The sequence below is a fragment of the Nannospalax galili genome, unplaced genomic scaffold, assembly GCF_000622305.1.
Source record: "Nannospalax galili isolate Female #2095 unplaced genomic scaffold, S.galili_v1.0 scaffold1622, whole genome shotgun sequence".
In the NCBI taxonomy this organism is placed as follows: Eukaryota; Metazoa; Chordata; class Mammalia; order Rodentia; family Spalacidae; genus Nannospalax; species Nannospalax galili.
This window is the reverse complement of record NW_008348203.1, coordinates 769,224-794,139: the sequence shown is the minus strand read 5'-3', so window position 1 is coordinate 794,139 and position 24,916 is coordinate 769,224. Positions and strand designations below refer to the sequence as shown.

The window sequence follows — 24,916 nt, the reverse complement described above, 5'->3', positions numbered from 1 at the left end:
TGGATTCCCCCGGAACTGGAGTTACAGGTGGTTGTGAGCCTTCATTTGGGTGCTGGGAACTGAACCTGGGTACTCTACAGAAGCAGCAAGTGCTCTTAACCATGGAGCCATCCCTCCAACACTTCTCAATTCGTGTAAAACACAACTTCTATCTAGGAAGACCACCTAGCTCAGCTGGGAAGGGGTGTTCGGGGAGTCTCTTTGGAAGAAGCGACTTTAACACTTTTTTAAAAGCTTATTACAGTTCATTTATGTATTATGTGAGTGAGGGGCATGTACGTGCTGCAGTGTATATGTGGAGGTCAGAAAACAACCTAATGGAATCAGTTCTCTCCTTCCACCATGTGGGTCCCAGGAATTGAACTCAGGTTGCCAGACTTGGTAGCAAGCACGTTTACTTTACCTCTCCAGGGCCCTATTTAAAAAAACAACAACAACAACAAACAAACAAACAAACAAAAAACAGTGATAGAGATCAAACCCAGATATTTGCTCATCAAGAATAGAGGAGGGTGGGGAACTGGAGAGATAACACAGAGGTTAAAAGCACTGGCTGCTCTTCAGAGGACCCAGGTTCCATTCCTAATACTCACATGACGACTAGCAACCATCCTTAACTTCAGTTCCAGGGAATCTGATGCCCTCTTCTGGCCTCCACAGGCATTGCATGCATATGGTGCACTTAGACACATGTAGTCAAAACACTCATACTATGTGTAAATTTAAAGTAAATTAAAAAAAATTTTTTTAAGAATAGAACTGATGGGGGCTGGAGAGATGGCTCAGCAGTTAATAACACTGGTTGTTCTTGCAGAAGACCCGGGTTCAAATCCCAGTACCCACATGGCAGCTGACAACTGTCTGTAACTCCAGTCCCAGGGGATCCGATGGCCTCTTCTGTCCTCCACGGGCATTGCACGACATGGGTGCACTTACCTACACACAGGCAATACATACATACACATAAAAATAAAATAAAATAAAATAAAGAATAGAGCTGAAGTCTAGCTCAGTTGGTAGAGTACTTGCTAACGTGCATGAAGCCCTGGGTTTGATCCTCAGCACCTCTAAGTGGGGCTTGGTGGTTCACACCTATAATCCCAATGCTCAGGAGGTGGAAGCATGAGGATCAGAAATTCAAAGTCATCTGTGGCTATACAGAGAGTTTGAGGCCAGCCTGTCTCAAACAACAATAACAATAAAAACAGCTGCATCTGGCACAGCATGTGAAAGCAAGTGCTCTTCCACTAAGCCACACTCTCAGTCCTGCCACAAAGCTTTCAGGGAGCTCAATAATTGAATGGACAGGGGACAGCGTCGGAGATTCTAGTCGGAGGGGAATGACATACGAAAGAGTTGGAGACACCACTGTGCTTGAAATCCAGAATCCTCCTGCAGAGGTGGGACTCTGTAGGGGCAGTTGGGAAAGGAGTTGGACCAGGAGGCTTTGAATGCCGACCACAGCAGTGGGGGAATATTGGCCAAGTGATGGGACACCTTTGGGGGTGAAGGTGGGGGTGGGAAGGATTGTACTTCAGTTTATAAGTGAGGCGCCTATGGATCAGGGAAGTAAAGGTCTTGTTCAAGCACCACAGACTGAGAGCTGGGTCTGGAGTGCTGGGGCAGCCACTGCCTGCCTCTGATAACAGTTGTTAATGACTCTAATTCACTTTAGTCCATTAAGGAGTCTTTATTGAGCAGGAAGCAGGCGCCAGGAGTGGGGGTGTGAGCTGCTCTATAGGCACCTAACCTTGCCCCCCCCCCCCCACACACACACGCAGGAGATGGTCATCTGAGCCTCCCTGGAAGTGATCAGAGACTGAGGCAGCGCCCCATGTCACCACCTACCACCCCACCACACATCTCTCTGGGCTGGTGAAACTTCCACTCATGGAGTAGGTGGCAGACAGGGAGGAGGGTGGGTATCATGAACACTTGGGATCAAGCTTCAGCCTTTTTCATGATCCAAACCAAACCTTGGGGATGTGGTGGGGGCATGGGAGGCAGGACTAGCCTAGTTGGTACAAGAAGTCAGCTCGTACCCAGCTACTTGCCTCTCTCCCCAGCTCCCATGGCTGCCACTGGTAGGGCAGTGTAAGGAAGAAGCAAGCAGGAAGCCCAGAAACGCTGACAGTGAGGGTCCTAGAGCATAGAAAAGAGATGCTAATGGAAAGTGGTGCCAAGCTCAGCCTGAAATAGAACAATCAATACATATGCATGAGACCTCATGTCCATGCATGACAGAAGGGGAAAAACTAAATGCTCCAAGGGGCTGGTTGAGTTAGGCTTAGGATAAGGTAGGACACCCCACCTCACCATTCCCGTGGCCTTATGTGCCTGACTTAACACAGTAAACAGTGTGGAAGGGACAGGAGAATCCCATTTCCTGCCTCTGGTCGTGGAACTGAGTCCATCTGTATTAAGTCTCTGCCTTTCCATCTGCACACAGTGTTTGGACCCTGCTCGAACTACCTCCTGGGTCTGTGTAGCTGTCAGAGCCAGGCAAAAACTCCAGTGGATTTTCTGGGAAGCTTAAGAAGGGGCTTTGAGAAGCAGGGTTTGCCCCAGATCTTGGGCCCTGTCTCAAGAAGTGCTACCCATTTGGAAAAGTAAAGAGATAGAAAAGTAGACAGAACCAAAGCCACATTAGTAGATTCTAAGCCCCGTAGCATGTTCCTTGCCCCAGTAGATACCAGGTCCCTGGGCTGAGCTGCTTCTCTGCAGCCTGGAACCACTTCAGCACTTCAGCAGTTTTGAGCCATCTTGTTTCTCTTTCTTTCCTTTCTTCCCTCCGTCCCGTCCCTCCCTCCCTCCCTCCTTCCCTCCCTACCCCCTTTCCTTCCTTTTTGAGATTCTGTAGCCTAGGGCTGACCTCAAACTCTCAGCAATCCTTCTGCCTCAGCTGCCTGAGTTCTGAGATTATAGGCCTAGGCCTGTGCCTCCACACCCAGCTGCAAGCCATTTGTTTTTATGTCTGTACATCAGGTGGCCTGCGAGCGGGCTGGTGTCTGCCTGTGAGTATAAAACTGACAAGAGGCGCTGGCAGAGTGTGGAAGCTGTCAGCAAAGCAGCCGCCTGTGAAATTAACATGATATCGAAAGCGTCAATGTTTATTTACTGGAAATATCTGAACAGGACACAGAGCAGGCCTGCAGCTGGTGCCTGGGGGTGAGGGTCACCCCTGCTGGTCCCTCAGTAGTCACTAGGCCCTGTGGCAGAACCAACTGAATCCCAGGCTGAGATCACCACACTCTTCTTCGCTTTCTGAGAATCAGCTCTCATGAAGAAACAGGGCTTCTGTGACCTTTGTCCAACTGTGGTGTCCAGGTTCTAGTCGATAGGATGGGGTCTTTCTGAGGCCTGTGCTATCTGGGCGCCTCCAGAGTTGAAGCAGAGGGAGCCCTGGCTCCAGCGAGTTCTCCCTGGCTGTCCCTCCTGTCCCTCCTAGCCTTAGCTGAGGCGGGGCCAGCCTGAAGTCACCTGACTTGCACTCAGCCAATCAGAGTGTGTCTCATGGGACTTTGAAATCAGGACATAAGAGATTTGATTAGGTGCAGGAACTGAAATAAATGTGAGGTGTGTTGGAGGAGAGTGGAGTTAATGTGCCAGGTACAGACATCGACCACCTCATCCCACCTCCACCCCCATGGTTCCAGCTTGGGAGAGGGAATTCTTTTTTAAAAGTATTATTTATTTATTATTATCTATGTATACACATAAGTGTTTTGTCTACATGTATGCAAGTGTACCATGTGCACGTAATGCCCTCGGAGGCCAGAAGAGGGCATCAAATCACCTGGAACTGAAGTTATGGATCGTTGTTAGCCACCATGTGGGTGCTAGGGACTGAACCCAGGTCCTCTGCAAGAGCACAGCATGCTCTTAACCACTAAGCCATCTCTCCAGCCCCTTTAAAATTTATTTTTTAAATGCATTATTATTACTATTAGGGACACAGAGATCAGAGAATAATTTTGTGGAGTTGGTTCTTTCCAACTGGTAGGGAGCAGGATGATCTCATGGAGTCATCTCACCAGTCCCAAGACTGGCAATTCTTTCTGCAATCATGCTTATGATTTCTCTGTAGTCTTACATTCCAAGGACACTCTGTTTGAAAGGGGCAGCAATCCACTAAAACTGGCCCTAGAACAGAGCCTGTTAGTGGGAAAAATTTATTTGGGAAGGAGTAAAGAGGACACTCACATGTGATATGCCTGTGTCCCACAGACCTTGAGTCCACTGAGACCAGGGCTCAGGGAACCATAAAGAAAAAAAGAACCAGCAATTCATTTCTCATAGGGACCCTCCTTGCTTGCCTCTGCTCCTCTGTGAACTGGAAGCAAGGCCTGCACGTGGTGTGGATATTGATTCCTAGCCGCAGGACACGTGGGTATGGCCAGTCCAGCATGGGCCAGGTGCCCTCTCATAGACCAGACATGTCCAGCATGGGCCAGGTGCCCTCTCATAGGCCAGGCATGTCCAGCATAGTTCCTACTCACCCCACGTCGTCAGGGGTAGGAAGGGACATCTCACAAAACCAGGGGCCTTGTGATGAGACACAGCAGGAGATGTCCACTTTGTTCTCCACAGAGACCTGGGAGAGAGTCAGGTCAGAAAGACCAGAGGGAACCAGTTGGGCTCAAAATTGATGCTACCCCTCTTTTTTTCCACGGCTTGGGCTGACTTCCCTCCATGACTATATGCCTGGTATGCTAATGGTTGGGAAGGGTTTCTGCAGACATTCTGATCTAGTAGGGCTGGACTGGGCTGGACCTGGGAGTCTGAATTCTCACCATTTGTTCTCCTGGGGCTGGCAGGGTAACACTCACTGACAATGAGAATGACCCTCTCTGCTAGTCTGAATGACAAAAGTGGACACGTGCAGTGAGGACTAAACAACAGGAAGTGGCTAAGGCTGATTCAGCCATGCTTGATTCCAAACACCTGGGGAGCTCTTGCACAGCCTGTGGTCCAGGCAGCCTCCCAGGCAGTGGGCCACCTGTCCATTTAAAGCTCCCTGTGATGCCAATGGGAAGCTGGAGCTGAGAAGCACTGGTTGGGGGAAAATCTATAGTTTGCATCCCACCCACATACCTACATCAAGACCCTGTCCCTCCCATAGCCCAGACTGGGTGGCTTTCTCTGCCTTCTGGTCCTGCCTTGCTGACTGGACCAAGGGTAGACACTTGACCTAATCCAGGCCTGACACTTCCCTTCTGGGAGTCTGGAATTGAGCACAGAATCTGATGAGTTGTCCCTAAGGACTGGGGATGCTGAGCCTGCCATCTCCAGGTAAGTGGATTCAGTCAGGCATCCCTTGATTGGGCAGCTGAGGAGGCCACCTCTCCAGAGAGGGACAGGTAATCTGAGTTCTGTGCAGCCACAAGCTGAGCCAAGGGAAATGAGAGGAAGCTTATCCTCTGTCCCCAGACTCCAGGCTGGACTAGGTTTCCACAAAAACTTCCTGGCTAGAGACATCTGCAAACGGACTGTTGTTCCCGGAAATCAAGTAATACAGGACAAGACAGTCAACCCTAACAGCTAAAATGAGGCCCAGCAAGGCATCTGCTTTATTTCCTGAAGGGCCCAGTGAAGAACAGCAGCTGGCACCTATTGGGCACACCCTGCCAGCCAGGTACTTTCCCTGGATATGATGTCTAAGTTTGCCAACAGCCCTGTAAGAGGGAGCAATGATCTTTACTTTTTGTAGTGAAGAGCAGTAATGTGCCTCAGGGCACTGGCTGATTAGTGCAGAGCCCAGGCTTAAGCTGGTGCGCCAAATCACTTCCAACTGATCTCACCGGAAGCCAATTATACAAAGCAGGACTGAAGGCAGGTCCTGCTGTGATAAGGGAGTGTGGGGTCTGCTGCTTGCCTGTCCCTCAGAGTGAGACAGGACATAAGATCAGGGTGTAGCTAACCACTGAGGAAAACTCCTTCAGGCCTGCACCCTGGGAAGGCACCAGCAGTAGAGGAAGAGGTGGGCCAAAGTCTACGCACAGGACACTCAGGAGATGACAGTTATGAGCCCTCCTATAAACACCACGGTTGACTGGCGGGCCATAGAGCACTCTGACTCACAGAGCCTGCTCCTCCTCTGTCCTACATGATTTCTCACAATGTCTAGTACTCATATCTCCCATAACAATTTGTGTGTATACAAAATACATGCATGTGCACCAGTGTGCACGTGTAGGTGCATGTGTGTCCTGGGCCTCTTCTGACTTCTGAGGCATTGCACAACACGGGTGCACTCACATACATGCAGGTAATACACTCATACACATAAAATAAAAATAATAAATAAAACAGATTTTAAAAATTTAGTTATTTGTGTGTGTGTGTACCTACCTGTGTGTGTGTGTGTGTGTGTGTGTGTGTGTGTGTGTGTGTGTATGCGTAGGCCAGATAGGTCAACTTCAAGTGTCATTCCTCAGGAACCATCCAACTTGTTTTTTGAGACAATGTCTTTCGCTGGCTTGAGTCTCATGGATTAGGCCTGTCTCTCCCTCCTCAGCTCTGGAATTACAGGCATGCCACCACTTAAGTTTTTTTCTTTCTTTATCAGGGTTCTGGAGATTAAACTCTGGTCCTCATGTGTGCACAGCAAGCACTTTACCAACTGAGCTATTTTCTCAGCCCTCCTCTCACATTTTCAATGTGTTGTACATGATTCAGTGGCCTCCTACCCCCAACTCTAAGCTCCCCAAGGGTAGGGACTTGGCTCACCTGGTTCTTCCTAATATCTTTTGTACCTCTCCCAGAGACTGATAGAAGTAGACACTCAGTTGGGAAGGAAGGAGGGAGGAAGTGTTCCAGATCAAGTATTATTATTCCATTTTCCAGATGGGGAAAGTAAAACCTAAGGAGGGGAAACTGGCCAGGGTCACACAGGAGTGACAGCTGAACTGGATGAGAACCTGAACCAGGGGTGTGGGTGATTCCAGGATGGATATAGGAATACATTGTCCTGGGAATATATAACTCCAGATTGGATATAAGATGGAAGAGTCCAGAAGATCCTGAGCAAAGCCCCATCCTATAGCTAGGATCCTCTTAGATAGGAACAACCTCTCCTTCCACTGGGAGCAGGTAGATCGTCCTAATTCCAGAGGCAATGGGCTATGGGTTAGAGAATGTTCAAGACCTGAAGAACCCTGCCTAAACAATGCTTGCTTTTAATGTGGCGGAGGGTGTGCATGCTTGTCTATTCAGCAGGAAAATGACTATCAGGACTGCTTACCACCTGGACTCTTATTTTCACCCCAATGGGACAAACCTCTCTTTTGGGCAGGATACCTGGTGTTTGGAAGGGCTCTGTGGTAGGGACAAGCCTTCTTATCGCCCCATAAGGTTCTTCAATACATTTTGAATAAAGACTGGAAGCTGTGTGAGAATCTGTACAGATAAAAACAGTAGGGTCAAACATTTATTGGCCACTTACTCCATACCAGACGCAGCTCTAAGGGCCTCGAAGGCATTATCTAATTCACTCCTCACAAGCTGCATGGGCAGCTTGCCACAGCCACACAGCTGGGTGGAGGCAGAGCCAAGATTTGGACCCAGCTCTCATGGCCACAGACCCCATGCTTTTAAATCCCTGCAGTCATCCCAACTTCCTGATATGCTGTATTTCAGTGTGGATCAAAAACTCAAGGTCTGGTCTCCCCTGGTTCCCATGTTGGCAGACCCTAAACTAGGGGGTTCATTTGGAGAGGAGGGAGGGGGCTAAACCACGAACTGGTTTGCCACAGGAAGTATGTGTGCTCATGTTTCTGTTGTGCACATGTATGTGTGTGTACACATTTTCATGTGTTCATGTGTATATTTGTATGCATGTTTTGTGTGCACATGTTTTTTGTGTGTGCACCTGTATGTGCAAGTTTATGCCTATTTTTTTTTTTTGTGTGTGTGTGTGTGTGTGTGTGTGTATGTAAATGGGCACAGGTACATGCAGTCAGGGAGAGGAGGTGGCGAATATGCCACCAGAGAGGTGGTCATGTGGTGGGGCTTGGAGGGCAGAAGCTTGGGCACTGGAAGAGAAATGAGGCCAACACCTCTCTTTAGAAACTTCCAGAGGGGGAGGCAGGACGTTCCCTGCAGTTTTCGATCCAGGTCCCCTTGCAGACCTCACATAGTCAGCTACCCAGAGTTCCTGTAACCAGGATGCTCACCTGTCCCTAGTCTATCCAGAGGGATTAGCACCACTGGATTCATTTCCATCTGGGTGCCTCTGAGCCACCCCTACCACTCCAGCCCTCAGCCTCCTAAACTTAGAAGAAAGAGGACCAAGGCACACAGGTCCAGCGATGAGTATGGAGTCCCCATGGCCACACCCCTCCCTGGCTCCTCCTAGCGTAGCCAGGCAACTCAGGCTGGTTGCCTAGGAGACTGCTCAGAGTGCTCTCATTGGTCTGCCAAAACTCTGAGGGTGGGGATTGAGGAGGCTCCAGGCTGGGGCTCCCATGTATGCACATGTATGTGTTCAGCCTCACGTGTGTGTGTGCATGCACAGGGAGGGGGAAAGAGGGGTGAGTGCCCAGTGCACTAGCCAAGCTGACTGTGCTGTGATTCAAACAAGGAAGGAGACCTCAGTATGGAGAGGGTTTCTCAACCTCTGGGTGGCTGGAGCTTGGGAGCTTGATTAGGATGTGGCTTAGTTAAGTTTCCTATGCTTGAGCGTCTTACCTTTGTGTGCGTGCAGGGCCAGAGATGCTGTATGCAGCTATGTACTTGTGTGCACACATGGGTGAGAGTGCAATGTAAATGCCCTACTGTGATGGCTATGATCTGGTATAACTGGATGGAAATTTGCTTCCATGGCTGCTTGGGAGAAGGTTTTGTGTGGACATAAATGCTGTTCTACCAGTGTGGTAGTGGGAGGCTGTGCAAATGTGAGCTCTTTGATGTGCTTGTGCTTGCTGGGGTAGGGCTATGTGTGACCTGAGTGTGCACAGTCACTTTGGACTCTGTTTCCTCTGTTCCCACACCTTAACACTTTCTTCCTTAAACTGTAAGATGCATCCCTCTCATGCTCTAGCATCCACCATAGCTCCCCATTGCCTGGACAACACTCTACCAAACACCCTACCTCAGTTTCCCCAGCCGTTCACCCCCATACCTGCCTTACCATAGGAGGGAAGATTCTATCTCTAGCAAAAAGGAGGTCTCAAAAGCAAGGATCAGCGTCCAGAGTAGATCTTCATCCTAAGCCAAGGAATCTGGAGCTGAGGGTCTTGGGACCCCTGAAAAGCTGGTACCTGCTTTTGATCCCCCTCCCCCGTATGGTTACTGTGCCAGGCCTGCCGCTACCCATGGGACTCTGGGCTGCAAAGCTGCATGTGGCACCTCTAGGTGAGGCCCCTCATTGACTCCCCACAGGTATGTTTGGGAAGCTGCTTTTGTGGGGCCCAGCTGGGGCCCAGGAATCCATCCTGTTCTGCTGGCCTCACTACAAGACAGTCCTCCACAGCCATCTAACCCACACTTCTAGAAGTACTTTCTGCCACTGGGTGACTACAGGGACCCATCAACCTTGCAGCGTCCCTGTCCCTTCCAGCTGTTCCACACACAAAAAGCAACAGCTGTCCTCCTGGCTCTCGACCAGCCAGGTCCCATGCCTGGCTATGACTGCAGGGTCTGCTATCGACCCTGCTTCCCGCTGGGGCTCCACCTGCACTCACTCCAGGCTGGAGGACCCTAGCCACTTCTCACAAGCAAGCAACCCATCTCAGCTCTACAGAGAAGGAAAGTGAGGCAGAGGGGCAGGACTCACCCTGGGTGGCAGATGATTGGTGGACTGCAGGAGGACACAGGAATGAGCAAGGTGACTGCCAAGGTGTGAGTGGAAAGGCCTCTCGGGGCACAGGGTCTTGTCTCCACATGGAGTGGCATCTGAGGTACAGTAGGAGTGGGTCAGAAATGGTCCCAGAGTCAGGGTAAGTGGAGGGGGGGGGACCACAGGATGTTCCAGTACAGCATGCCAACCAGGAGCCAGGGATTTATGGGCCAGGCATAAATGTCCTTCTACTAGAGAGGCTGTAACTGTTGCTTTGGCAGCCATGGACAGGTTAGGGGGTGTAACGGGATCCCACTGAGGTCTGGGGAGAAGCTGGAAGCTGGAAAAGGGTGGAAGGCCCAGATGGTGCTGGCTTCTCTCTGGCTCTAGGGAAAGGTGAATCCAAAGATTCTCAGGAACTTGTGCAAGGCCACCCCTCAAAAATTGTTCACTCCAGTGCTGGGCTGTGGACAGGGTGCAGGAGAGACAGCCACCTGGCTAGCTTTGCTCCCCTCGTACTGGGTGCTGCTGAGAACTGGCTGCGCAGCCCCCACCCCCACGCAGCTGTGTTCCTTGTGTCCTTGGAGTGTCCCTTATGAAGCTCTAGAATTGGCAGGTGATGGAGGGCCAAGCTTTACTGTGCCTGTGTCTCTCTTCTTTATGATGCCATATTTTTTTTTAACAAGCTATGTAAATGTATGCATGTCAAGGAACAAAGTTAGGGCTTCCAGCTGCCCCCTCCACTATCTGACCTTGCATGCTGGTGGAAAACTTTTCTGTGGAACATGGTGGTGGCCTCTTTGTTGCCACCTCCTGGTTCATCTGAGTCAGAGCAGATAGATGCTTGTTGATTGACTCATTTTGTGACCTTGGACCTGTCACTGCCCTTCTGCTACCTCATCTACAGAAGCCCATTGTTTTGTGCTTTCTGAGATATCATAGTTATGCTGTACAGCTTGGGCAGTGGCTAGGCCTCTCTGAGACTTGGGTTTCTCATCATCTAAACAGAAGTCAGGGAGTTCTGGGCGCTGTGCAATGTGTGAGGGGTGATGACAGGGAAGGCCCAGGTCCCCTTTCTTGCCTGGCTTTCCCTTCCTATGGCTTCCTCTTCCTCTAGTTCCTTGGAACATTCTGCAGCGCCATCCCCAGCACTGGCCATCCTGGTGTGTCACAGCACAGGGGGGCTGGTAGACAAGGATGGAACTAATGGGGGTGCTCAGAGAACCAAGTTCCTGTGGGTATCCTTAGTGGGCATGGAGGCTGGGTTCAAAGGAGCTGGGAAAGGAGAGGGACTGGGATTGTGCTATGGCAACCCTTAGTCTCTGTATCCCCAGAGGCCTCCCCAGCATTCCCTGGGTAGCAGCTGTTATCTGGCATAGTGACCAGGCCAGGGTTGGTGATACAGGTTGTACCATAACAGGAGGTTGCAGATTCCTTTTCAGGCCGAGCAACCAAACTCCCAGGGAGAGTTCTGACCACCTAGGCCTGTATTACATGGCCACTGTGTCCCCAGTTGCCAGCAGATGCCAGGGTCAGAGTTCCAGGCCCTCAGAACAAGCTGCTGTGTCCTTTGTCTCGTGTTCTGATCACAAAGCCCTACAAAGGTGCCAGGTGACCCAGGAGGGAAAGTGATTGGCATATATGTTGACCATGGGGGTGCTTACCCCCACTCTGTTCACCTCATACTACAGCATGCTTGCTACCAGCATCTCATCCATCCACAAATGAGAGGCTTCAGGACATGACATGGCTTGTGCACACTTTGTGGATGGGAAGCTAGAACTGGGAGCAGTTCAAAGTGAGTCCAGCCTCTTGCACCTGTCTGGCGATGGGCCTGGGCATCCCTTCAACCCTCTGACCCTCCAGGTTTGCCTCTAAAAGGAAGTGTTAGAATACTTCAGGGTGGAGTTAAAAAAGAGAAAAGATGGATTGCTTGTGGTCTAGTCCCCAGTCCAAGCCTCCACTAAGCAGTGGCTGTTAACGATTTTTGCCCCTGCCTCTGCCTCAGCTTTACAGAAAGGACATTGGATCAGGGGCCAGCAAAGCAGGTCCTGGTCCTGGCTTTCTACTGTTGCAGCTCCTAGGTCAAGTTATTATCACTCTCTGAGCCCCCTACTCCTGGGAAAATTGTAGAGGCCTGTGCACCAAAGAATGCTACCTTCAAGGACAAATGGATGACAGCTGTTCCTGTGGGGCATGACTTCCAATGTGGATGCAACACTCTTCATGTCCCACATGTCTAGTAATGACCAGGCAGCTCCTCCAATCAGGCACCAGACTCTGTCCTCTCATTGAAGCCCGTGAGCCTGTGATGTGCCTGGACAACAGAAGGAGCCCAGGTGCTGGTATAGGATGTCCTGGGCCAGGCTGCTTCACTGTGGTAGAGGTAAGCCTCAAGGATGACATTAAACTAGTCTTGGACAGACCACGTGGAAAGAGACGTCAGCAGTCTCCAGTCTTTCCAGTCTCCCCTGATAAGATGCTGGACATGGTCAGAAGCCACCTTGGGTCTTCAGCCCCGGCGGTCTCCCGGGTGGATGCCCGACAGGACAGAGATAGGCTGCTCTTCTAACCAAGCTCTGCCCTAGTTCCAGAAGCCGGAGTATCAGTAAATGGTTGTGGCTCCAAACCACTAAGTTTTGGGGGTAGTTGTGCAGAAACAGGAAACAATAGTTTCCTTTCTGGGCATCTTTACCCAAACTTGGCTTCTGCCAACTCCTCAGCCACAGCTGATTGGATGGACAAGGGATGAGTGCCTGACTCTGAGGCAGCCAGTCCATTGGCTGGTAGATGATCAATCAGATTATTTTCTCCTGGAGACTATGAATGAAGACACTCTAGCAAGCCACACTAGGAAGGAGGCTGGAGCTAGGAATTTCCTATGAAGGGATGGGAGCCAGGGGTGAGGGGGTTTAACTTTCAGTCGTATGTGAGCCATTATGTCATCAGAGGACACCAAACTGGGGAGGGAAGTAGGTAAGTTGACCAGGCACCCAGGGTGTGTGAGGCTCAGAATGTCACTGAACTCTCTGGCTGGTCTGTGCCGTCTTTGAACTCACTATTTAGCTGACGATGACCTTGAACTCCAGATCGTCCCACCTCTATCCCTTGAGTGCTGGGATTATAGGCATGCACCACCACACGTGTTTATATGGTGCCAAGGATTGAATGTAGGGCATTGTGCATGCTAGGTAAGTATTCTACCAGCTGAGCCACATTCCATAACCTGTCTTGCACATGTGCCACCTGAACCCTGATGTCAGGTCTTAAAAGTCTCAAAACCCCTTGGCTAGATAGTGTCAAAACTTCCCCTAGGGACTTCTAACACCAGATAAAAGGTGCTGCTCCTCTGATTCTTTTTACCTTGTTGTCTGTGACCTTTTCCTCTCAATACACACAGGTGTAGCTCTCTCCTTTAGGGCCCTGAGTATGGCTGCTCTCTCTATCCTGGACAGACAGGCTGATGGTTGGCCTGCTCCCTGCCTCTTCATATGGCCTGAGACTGTGAGACACAATTTGGAGGGAATGACCAGGCTTGGCTTCTAATGGACCCTACTTGGAGACCCAGTGCTTCTGGATACCTGTCAGGTTCTGCCAAATCCTCGACATTCCTGGTTCCTGGTCAGCCACCTCTCCGTTTGCCTGTAAAGATGTCAGCCTAATCACAGCGATCACTAGCATACCTCAAATAGATGCTATATACCATATAACACAGTCTCTTATCTTCTCAGACACCCTGGGGACAGGATTCTGAAATCTGCTCTGTACAGGGGGCTCAGTGGTGATGGGATTTGAACCAAAGTCAGCCTGACTGTAAAGCCTGTGATCCACCTGCCTCTGCTGCCAGATTTCTTCCCCTCTCTGAGCCTCATCTTTTGACTTATGAAGTAAATGGGGGAGGGGTCCTGGAGTTTGCTGCTCTCTAGTGCCTACCTCCTGGATGTCATCCTGGCCCAGTCCACTTGCTTGGTGAGAGTGGTTCCCAGTTCCATCATCCTTCTAAGGCCTGCCCTGCTCCTGGAGGAGCAAATGGCAGTGGTGTCTGCTGAAAGGAGGGTGGACCCTCAGGATTTCAGGTCCTGCCTTTCCCTCAATAGCTTCCTGTGATCTCTTCCCTTGGTCCCATGTGGAGAGGTGAGCTGAGCGTAGCCCCCTGCAGTGTTTGGGGAGGCAGGACATCCTGGCTGGGTTGTAGGCATAGAGCAGGGCACTGGAACTGTGGTGGGATGGAGGGAGGCCAAGAAGGCTCTGGCTCCACCCAGCTGTGGGTTCAGATTCCAGGCCAGAACCTTTATCCCCTCAAAAGACTGCTGGGCATGGAGAAGTGGCCTCCAAAGCCTGGGTCTCCAGGATGCCTCCCAGGACCCTGACAGGGCTCATGGCTATAGTGGGGTTTGCTGCCCTCTTCTACACATGACACTTCTATATAAGGATAGGCTGTACTGAAACTCACCAGGCCTCCTGGCTCCCAGTCTGAATCAACCCCATCCTATGACCTTGAGCACCCATCCCTTCCCCAAACTAAGCCTCTCCAACTTGGCAACCTAAGAATGAGTAAGTTGACACCTTAGCTCCACTACTCCCAGCAGTACCTGGAAGCATCCTGGGTTTTATCATGTGACAGTTCGATGCACAACCTCTTGAGGAAGAAGGGCATTCCAATTGCTTCTCCAGGTTAGGTGGTTGTAAGCCTTTGCTCTGGTCTTTCTCGGGAGATGGAAAGCCTGTGGGGTTCTTGACACCTCATGTAACATGACTTGTTTTTGTATACAGGCTGCTCACAAGTTGGGCCCCTACTCCTCCAGTCCCTCAGCTTCCCCACAGGGCTCTCCTGTCTCAGCATGGCTTGGGGAAGCACCAAGTCAGGCTTCCCCTTTGGCTCTGGGAGTCCGAAAGCAGGTCCTGGTTCTGTCTCTTAGGGTCTAACTGGCTTCAGGTTGGTTACTGGTGTCTCTGGTCCTCATCCTCTGTATGTTATGTGCACTAGAGTTAGATTTGACAGTAATCATCAGCCGTTACCATCACTGTGCCTGTCAACAAACACACCCCTTCCTCATTCGATCCTCCTAACCAGCAAAGTAGGAAGATTATCTTTATTTTGCAGGTAAGAAACTGAGGCTCAGAGGAGTTGAGGGCAATCCTGTCCAACTGACAAGTGGCAGAACTAGAACTTCACTCAGACCTGACCTTGGGCCTCAGAGCCTTCTAGGTCTAGGCTTCCCCCAGGGATCTCTACCTTCTCTTCATCAAAATTCGAAGATCTTATGGGGGAAAGTCACCAGAGGGCCAAGTCTTCCCAAAATCTCAGGTGATCTTGGGCAGTGATTGGGAGAGTGGGGCAGGGCCAGGCCCGCTGGCTGGGGCCACATATATCCTTGAACAAACTAGAAGCAGAGCCATTTCAATGATACCTGAGGATGAATGAATGAGTAAAGGACTGAGTGCTGGCTTCAGACTGTTTCACCAGGTAGCCCCAGCTGTCCTGGAACTCACTATGTAGACCAGGCTGGAACTCACAGAGATGCACCTGCCTCTGCCTCTTGAGTGCTGGGATTAAAGGTGTGTGCCACCATGCCCAGTGACAGTTTTTTTTTAATTTTATTTTTATGTGTATGAATGTTTTGCCTGCATGTATGTAAGTGTACCACATGTGTGCAATGCCCATGGAGGCCAAGAGAGGGAATCAGATCCTCTGGAACTAGAGTTACAGACAATTGTTAGCCACCATGTGGGTGCTGAGAACTGAACCCAGGTCCTCTGCAAGAACAGCCAGTGGGCTTAATTACTAAGCCATCTCTCCACCCCCCACACTTCCCACTCCCCACCCTCATTGTGGCAATTTCTTGATGCTGAGGGCTGACTTCCCTAATGCTCCAAATCCTCCCTTAGCTGAGTCTGTGCCCATTGGCTCCCCCACATCATTGCAGTCCTCCCTTAGCTGGAGGATAGATGAGAGACAGGTCGCCCTTGGCCCACATGGAGCTGAAATGAAGCTGTCCCCAGGAGGAAGCTTAGAGTAGAGAGGCCAAGTGTCCCTGGCCCATGCCCTCCTTGCCCACAGACATGAGGTCTGCAGGCCAAGCCAGGGCCCAGGGGTTCTGGGAAAGCAATGAAGGACCACTGGCTGATCATGGTTGTTCGGGGTATCTGTTTCCTTGGCTGAGTTGGGAGTATCTGGGTTTGGATTGTGGTCCAGGTGGGGGCAACAGTCTAGTCCTCCTGGACAGTTTAGGGGCAGGTAGTCCCAGGTCCAAATCCAAAGCCCCACCCCACCTCCCAACCCAGGGTAGGCCCAGAGCATGGCCCTGTGGAAAGATGGACATAGCCTGATGACAGACTTTGTCTGGGCTGTCCCTAGGCAGTCTCAGAATGGCCCTCTAGCCTAAGCACTCTACACAGGAAGTGGCATACAGCAGGTGCAAAATAAATGCTGTGGACATAAGTCTTGGCGAGTGCTGACACTCCCAATATCTGTAGCTGGTTGGAGTTTCTGTCTAGGGGGCCTGCTGGCCAGAGGTAGGAGAATCTACCATGTTCTGTGGAAGCTAAAGCCCTGGCTCTCCAGCTTATCCCATGTCCCAGGAAGAACCTCTGGAAGCTCCAGGAGCTGTCCTTCCCCCTGGACCCCACTCCCCAGCCCTGACCCCACAGAAATCCCATCCCCCATAGTGAGAGAATAATGACCATAATGAGAGCAGTCACCCACACATGTGCACAGCGCTTTACAGATTACAAAGTGTTTCACATACATCATCTCATCAATTCCTCACAACAGCCCTGTGAGGTAGGCAGGGCAGGGATAATGTTCCCATTTTTACAGATGTGGAGACTGAGGCCCAGAGAGGACCAGTGACCTGCTTGAGGTCACACAGCAAATGAGCAGCCGAGCTGGGACCAGAGACAAGGTCTCAAGCCTACCTCTGGTTCTTGGCTCTTTCCACTGACTGTGCTGTTCCCCCAGGAGGACCCCAGCCCCTGTCCAGTGTCTCAGCCACACCCCAGCCTGGCCTCCACCTCCCTGTGGTAGTGCTACCTGGCAGCCCAGCAGACAGGCCCCACCATCTTCGGGCAGTCCTGTCCCCTCCACCCACTTCCTGCCAAAAGCCAGCCCAGAGCTGGACCCAGACAGACAGCTGCCACCCAACTGCTCCTAATGGTGCCTGGTGGGGTGGGTGGGAGGGTGGGGCTGGAACCTCCTTTCCTGTTTTCCTGAGTGATCCCTCCCCACAGGGGAAGAGAAGAGAAAGGAGGAAGAGGAGGAGGAAGAGAAAAACAAGAAACTAAGTTGGAAGAAGGCCCTGGAGCAATCAGGACGTCAAAAGTTTGCATTCCGACTAGCTATAGGAAATAGTTTTTTCTCTTTTTATTATTTCAAGTTTTCATAAAAATCCATAATTATTGAAACCCAAGTTACAGAGGAAGTTTGTAACTTTTTTTAAATTGAATTATTGACTGCCGTGTTGCTGTCGGCTTTGGATTCGTCTGTCAACTCTGGCCCCTGTGCAGGTGGGGTCCTCAGGCCTGGCCTTCTGAGGTCCTGGTAGAAGGAGGGCAGGCTGTGAGGGCTGGCGGGGCAGCAGGGGCGAGGAGGAAGGGAGGGCGAGAGTGTGTGGAAGGCAGGGAGGAGGTGGGAAGGGCTGGGAGTAAGCAGGCAGCAGCCAGGCCCCTTCCCTGCCCAGCGTGCCTGGGGGGGTCCCTGCCCCCCGCCGCGTCCTCATATCATCTTCATGTTGAACTTGCGGGGCGCATCCGCAGAACTGATGCCTGCGTCCGACTTCCGGGGCACATATTCAATCTCAATGTTGTGCTTTGTGTTGCCCTTGCCCCGGCTCCAGAGAAACAGCAGCACCAGGCAGAAAAGGACGACGCCCAGGAAGGAGATGAAGCCCATGGTGGTGGCGATGATGAGGGTCTTGATGTCGAAGGGGAAAGGCACGGTGGCGCGGGTGCTGTTGGCCTCTCCCTCGCCCGGCTGGTTAGAGATGAAGGCGAAGGTCTTGTTGGGCTGATGTGGCCAGTCGGGCGAGTAGCTGCGCACATGCAGGTGGGCAGGCATGGAGTCATTGCCACCCGCATTGGCTGCAATGCACAGGTACGTGCCGTTGTCCTGTACCTGGGCGTAGCGCACCTCCAGCGTGCCATCGGGGAAGACCGTGAGTCGCCCATTGCTCTTGGCCGAGACCAAGTGCTTGCGGGGCGAGAGCCAAAGGATGGCAGGTGGTGGGTCGCCATCTGCCCGGCATACAAACTGCACTGTGTGGCCCTCATCCACAAACACCTGCTGGGCTTTTCGGTCCCGGATGCGGGCGCGGCGGCAGGTGAAGTAGTTGGGTAGGAGCACGTCAGGGAAGTCCTTGAACTCCTTGCCCTGGACAAACTCAGGCGTGGCGCACGTGGGCTGCTGCCGGTTGAAGTTGAGCCGCCAGCGGCGCCGGAATACCCACAGCAGCCGACAGTCACAGGCCAGCGGGTTGGAATCCAGGATGAGGGTCTCCAGGTTGCCCACCGAGTGGAAGGCTGACTCCTCCAGAGTGGTCAGCTGGTTGCCGGAGACGTTGAGGACACGTAGGTAGTTGAGCCCACGAAAGGCGTAGGGCTCCACCATGGCTAGCTGCCCACCAACCAGCTGGATCTCTTGTAGCCTGAGCAACTCATGCAGCATGGAGCCCTCAATGGTACCGATGGGGTTGTAGGAGAGGTTGAGGAAGCGGAGATAGACCAGGTGGCGCACAGCCAGGTAGGGCACGGCAGTCAGATTGCAGTGTGTGATGGACAGGGATGTCAGGTTGAGGCCGTAGAGGCAGTTGGGGGTCATGGTGTCCAGGTAGGGCCAGTGGGAGATTTCTAAAACCTTGAGCCGGTAGAGCCTCTTGAAGGAATAGTCCCGGATAGCATTGATGTTGAGGTGTCTAAGTCGTAGGACAATGAGGCCATGGAGGTGGGACAGCGCCTCTGTGGGGATGGAGGTCAGATTGCATTTCTCCAGTGTCAGCTGCTCCAGGCTGTTGAGGCCACTGAAGGCTCGGTGGGAGATGTAGACAAGGTCATTGTCGCCGACCTCCAGTGACTTGAGGTTGTACAGGTCCTGGAACATGTAATCTAGCAGGATGACGATCTTGTTCTCACTGATGTCCAGCTTGGTCAGGTTGCTGAGGCCAGTGAAGACACCCAGAGGGATAAGCTTCAAGCGGTTGCTGCGCAGCCCCAGCGTCCGCAGGTTGAAGAGGTTGTTGAAGGCGCCAGGCTCCACAGCGCTCACAATGTTTTCATTGAGCTCCAGTTCCTCCAGGTGTGGGAAGCTGGCAAACTCGTCCTGGTTGAGTGTCTTGATGCGGTTCTTGCCCAGGTCCAGCAGGCGAGTCTCAGTGGGGATGCCCTCAGGAACTGCCATGAAGCGCTTTCGGTGGCAGAGCACGGCGCGGTCCTGGGCTGAGCACTCGCAGCGGGGTGGGCAGCCTGTGGCAGAGCCTGATAGCACAGAGCCCAGGACCAGCAGGAGGATGGGCTGCCAGCAGGCCAGGAGGGGGCTGGGCACACTCCTCACGCCCCCCGCCAGCATCCTCTCGCTCACCTGCAGCCAGAAGCAAGCACAGGACAGAGGTGGCAGTTAGCAGCAGTATCTTGCTGGATCCTGGCCCACCATCCCTGATGGAGAAGTTACAGAAAAGGGGTGGTGCCATCTAGTTTAGGGTTCATAGGCAATTCACTCCAGCACTCCCTGAGTCTCAACTCCCTCAGAGCTTCATCAGGGATAAAGCCAGCCCTGCTGGGCTGTCTGGGCTCACAGAGGGGAACAAAGGGCTAAAGGCCAGGTTTCTGACAATAGCCCTGAGAGGGGTTTGAGGGGGAGCATGCCTGGTCCCAGATTGCAGGGCAAAGGCTCCGAGGATGCTGGGAACTACACCCTGGAAGACGCCATGCCCCTCTCTACCCAGTCCTGCCACTGAGTCCTGGGTGGTCTGCAAACCCTGGGTACTGTAGAGGTCACAATCTGCTCCCTGGCCGGATGGCCAGGACACAGACAGGAAGCCTCTGTACCTGCAGATCACACCTGGGGTCTTGTGAAACCCCTCCTTCCACATGGTCCTAGCACTGAAGCTCAGTTCCTCAGTCCAGGGTATGAGTGTGTCTCTGCCCTCTGCCCTTAACCCTCTACTCTTTCCTTCTAAATTGCCACTTCTCTGGTCTGAAGAAATCTTGGCTTGAAGATTCAACTGCTTCAGACTTCAACTTGAAGTCTGCTGCTCTGAGAAGCTTTTTCTGGTCTCCAAGATGAAGGATGCCCCCCTCAGAAGTCCTACTTATCTGCTTCTCAGGGTTCCCATCACCTCTTCCCACCACTAGGTTCCTGTGCAGTACTGGTCTAACATCTGTAGCCAGAATGGACAATCTTACAGGTACCCATCCACACTGTACCACTGAGGGAACCAGGCTGGTTAAAGCTGGACCTTAAGACATACAGGACTTGGTGGGTAGTGACTGAGAAATGAGATCAATCAGGGACTACTGGGGGCTGCAGGTGGAGTCAGTGGGGTGTGTGCAGGAGTCAGCCCCATTCAGGAACTACCTGTTCCTGCTGCTGCCTGGCCGGTCTCCTGCCCCCTCTGTGGGAAACTGGCCAGGAGATGGGGTGGGAGAGGCCAAGAGGGCTTTAAGATACACTAAAATAGGGGCCTACTGCAGCCTACCACTACCAGTGGGGTGAAAACCCCATGTTGCTCATCCAGCCCTGATGGGCTTCACTACCGAGTTCAGTCCCAAACCCATGGCCCTCTGGGGTTCACTGCAAGATGGGGAGGACAGGTTTGGGAGTCCCACCTTTACTCAGCTTGGGCTCTTTCCCACCCCTTGACATAGCTTCTGCCTTTAAGGCCACAACTCATTCAATTTGCCATCCCTCTCAACTGGAAAGGCAACTGAGGCTCTGAGAGACTATGGCTGCCACTCAGCCAGTAGCAGGGACCAATTTGAAACAGGAGCTCTGGCTCCACTGACACCACACACTTTCAAATGCTCTACTGGTCTTCAAGAACTGACAGGTACTTCCTGGTTGTTGATCGACTAAGTGACTGATTAACCAGAGAGGGCTCAGGGTGTCACTGACATGTTATGGAATCTGGACGGTTTTGTTATCCCCAAGGGCTTTGTCCACCCACCCCCTTATCCTCTCTCCCGATTCTTCTGTGTCTCAGTCTCTCCCTACCCTGCCCCCACAGGGCCATTTTCCACAGTCACACACGCTCCAGTGACCCACCAGAAAAGCAAACATCCTGACAGGCGATCAATAAGTAATTGGGCCAGCAGCTGGGGCTGGCACGGGTGTGAAGCTAGGGACCTCAAGAGGTAAATAGGACTTTTAGCACCCAGCTCAGGATTGGACTTGTGTGGGAACTGCCAGAGAGGACACTGAGGAAGGAGAGGGGAGAGTGAGGAGCTGGACATGCTGGCAAGCCCCTCGAGGTGCAGACCTGCGTGTGCCAACTGAAGCGTCGACCAACCCCACTGACCCACCACCTCTCCCACCTGCAAAGCTATCCGGGAGTCCCACCTTGTCCGCACATTCCTGCCTCTAAGCTGTGTCCTTTTAGAGAACTGTCCCTGCCACCTTTTTGGCCTTCCACCCCAAAGCCACCTCCTCTCTGAAGCCATCCCTGACCTGCTCAGTGTAGTGGTATGGAATGGCTGTGTGGCCCACCTCATTCCAAAAGAGAGTTGGGCCAGTTGAGAGAAAAGTTAGGTACAAGAGGATAACAAGATCAAAAAGAAGGATGTGAAGGCAGCCAGGAATAATGCCATATAGTCCTGCATATGGACTAAAGAGTAGAGCACCCTGGTGACCAAAGCAGGAGCAAAGAAGGAAACATGTGCCAAAGCCTCAGTTTCCCCAGAGCAAAGAGGGAAACAGGCGCCAAAGCTTCAGTACCTGGTGGTTGTTCTCCAGCCACCATGTAATGCACGTACTACACATTCAATTCCGGGTCAAACTGCCACAGTCCCAGCTGCATGTGCCTCACCTGCTAGAGTGAGGAGCTCAATGTGTGGTACAGAACACACACTAATGAATGTTCTGTGAGAGGCAGTGCATGCATAAGAGTAAGTTGTTATAGGGCTGGACGCCCCCTGATGGGGCTGACCTTAGAGCAGGCCCACTGAGCAAGGAAATCCAGGGTATTAAAAAACGGTGGAAAAGCTGAGCAGCCTTGCCTGTACAGCTACCACACCAAACCAGGAAGTTAGTGCCACAGAGCAACGGCCCTGCTCCATGAGCTCAGGATAGCTTCTGCATGCGCCTCCTCTGAAATGCTTCATCTCCCCTATCTCCCCCTCTGTGTGTGTGTGTGTGTGTGTGTGTGTGTGTGCGCGCGCGTGCATGTGTGTGTGTGTGTGTGTGTGTGCATGCGAAGGCCAGCGGTTGATGTTAGGCATCTTCCTCCATCGTGCCCCACCTTGTATTATGACACTCACTGTCAGGAGGGTCTCTCACTGAACCTAGAGCTCACCAATTCAGATAGACTGGCTGGCCAACAAGTCCCAGAGACCCCTCTGTCTTTGGATTATAGGAGCACACAGTTGCACCCAGCTTTTTATGTGGGTGCTGGGGATCTGAACTCAGGTCCTCATGCTTGCAAGACAAGCATTTTACCAACTGAGTTTTTTCCCCAGCCCATGAGGCCCTGTCTTTTACAGATGGCTGTCCTGAAAGATAGGGAAACTGAGGCCCTGGGAGGCTAGGATGTCTGCCCACACCAGCGCAGCAAACAGCAGAACATGCTGGGTTTAGGCTTTTGGACTCACATCCCATGGGGTCCCTGTTAGTATATAGCATGTTGAGGGATCATGTGCGATGGGGTCAACCAGCCTGCTTCATGCAATGTGCAACTCACCATCAGGCCCCAGCAATCTAAGGCTCCTGCACTCAGTGAGGTACTTTATGCATTTTAATCAGTGCTGTATTTCGGATCCTTGCCCCCTGAAGGGCTTCTCATAAGGGTAAGAATTCAAAATTAGAACAATAAATACAAAGAAAATAAACATCAAAGACAGGCAGGTGTCAGGCAGAGGACAGCAGTGCCCAGGGCATGATGCCCAGACCCTGCAGTGGCCTGAATCCTCCCCAGTCCCAAATCAGGGCTGGGGAGGCAGCTGAGCCATCAGCCTGAGTTGCAGGTCAAGACCCAGCTTTAAGCTGTCCCTGCAGGATGGACTGCCAGCTACCACCCACACCCTCACTCATGTCCTGGGGTGGATGTGGCCTGGTTCAGATAATGCTGCCTGACACTGGCTGTGTGCAGATCTCTGTGTCCACCTGCTGCATGCCCCAGGCAATGCCTGCTCTCCCTGGCCCATTTCCCTCACTGCACAGAGAGGCATTGGGTTCAGAGTCTCCCAGGGAGCTAACAGCAGAAACAAGACTTTCTACAGCTGGACAGTCAACATCCTGCCTTGTCTGGGAACACGGGAAGGGGCTGAGGACTGAATCCAAGTCTCATTGGGGCTGGATCTATCTATGTAATGAATGTGAGGGTGCCCTGGGCTGCTTGGCTCATCTGACTGGCACCTCACATTTAGTGGGGAGGACAACTAGTGGAGAAGGAAGGGAGATGGGATCACCTGTGCATGTGGTGGGAGAGCTGCTGAGGTTCATGCTGCCCCATAGGCAGTGTCTGGTGGCCCAGTGTACCCAGGCAGGCCCATAAACCAGTCAGAAAAGGGAAGAGACTAGCACTGGAGCACCTGGGCTGCAGGCTGCATGGGAAGAGCATCATACACAGTCTCAGAAACCCTGCAGCAGGGTTCACAAGAGGCATTTCTCATCCATTTTACAAACAAGAAAACTGAGGTCCAGGAAGGGAACTTACTTGTGTCCGGCTGAGGCCATAAAGCCAGGAGGCAGCCAGGCTCTGCTCCCCTAGGTGGGTCTGCTTGCTCTGAGAGAGCTAGATGCCTGGTGGGGTTTGGGGATAGTGTATCAGAGTCCTGCTATAGTAAGGCCTGGGATGGAGGGAAGGTACTGGTCCTCAGAGAGTCATGTCCAGGAGCCACGCCCCTGGAGGGATGTGGAATACCTGCATGTATTCAGTGATTGTCCACTGGGCCTCTTGTGATCCTCCCTGGGCTTGAATTTCCCCTCATTTGAGGTGAGTTGTGGCACAGGTAGAAGGCTCAATGATGCTGGGCTCATCCTATGAGTATTGAGGGTGTACCCACTCCGTGTTCCTCAGCAGCCCCTCCCCCTACCAGCTCATATAGGCATGACTCTGGCACTGAGCTTTCTCCTTGTGAAGGCTCGGCCTGGGCCCTCTAGGCAACAGGGCTTCAGGGTGGCCTGGGGCTTCCTCTCTGGGAACCAAGGCTGGTGACCTGAGGTCACATTGCCCTGAAGCTGAGAGTCCTCACAGCTGAGTCTACAGCAGGGTGCAGCTGACAGGCTGCTGAAGGAGTCCCCAAAGTGTTCAGGGTCCTGCCCAGGCCCACTGCCCAGAAAGAACTGTCTGGGAGAGCAGGAGAGGTAGGGATGACAGAATAGAGGCACCTGGGGAGACATGGGCTGGGGGAAGCAGGAAAGAAAGATGAGTTAGAAAGACAGGAAGTCAAGAGGCAGAGACCTGTTGGAGTGGTGGTGGTAGTGTGAGACGGATACAGGGAGCAGGAACAGTGGAGTGGCAGAAGTCAGGGGGAGATGGAGCCAGAGCCTACTTGGTCATTAAAGCACTCCTCTAGCTCCTATCCCATGCTGCATGTATCTGGGCTTAGGGCCCGTTAATGAATTACTTTCTTACCACCCCTACAGTGTGTTTGAATGTCCAACTATCTCTGGATGACCTGAGGAGACTTAGGTCACTAAAAAAACAGAAGCCAGGCAAAGACTGGGCTCCTTAAGGCACCCCTGTTCCCAGTCCCTGTCTTGCTGGGGTTCCTTCTTTGTCTTCAGCCTTGGTATGGCTGGATCCATGTTGTAGTAAGATAATGGCAGTTGTAAAAAAACACACTTGCCGGGCGTGGTGGCACACGCCTTTAATCCCAGCACTCGGGAGGCAGAGGCAGGTGGATCTCTGGGAGTTCGAGGCCAGTCTGGTCTCCATAGCGAATCCAGGCCAGCTGGTGCTACAGGGAGACGACCCTGTCTCAAAAAGACCA

At 52.2% G+C, this 24,916-nt stretch overlaps 1 protein-coding gene across 13 annotated transcripts in view; it reads right to left on the bottom strand.

The window, feature by feature from the left end:
- Nucleotides 1-16,476: 16,476 nt before the first annotated feature.
- Nucleotides 16,477-24,916, bottom strand: part of Lingo1 (leucine rich repeat and Ig domain containing 1) — a 181,068-nt gene continuing 172,628 nt past the window's right edge. For all 13 annotated transcript variants that reach the window (XM_029569221.1, XM_029569223.1, XM_029569218.1 and 10 more), the window contains one exon: nt 16,477-19,349. In XM_029569221.1, the coding sequence (XP_029425081.1) occupies nt 17,493-19,337 (1,845 nt within the window). In that variant the 5' untranslated portion in view covers nt 19,338-19,349 and the 3' untranslated portion in view covers nt 16,477-17,492. The remainder of the gene's footprint in view (nt 19,350-24,916) is intronic.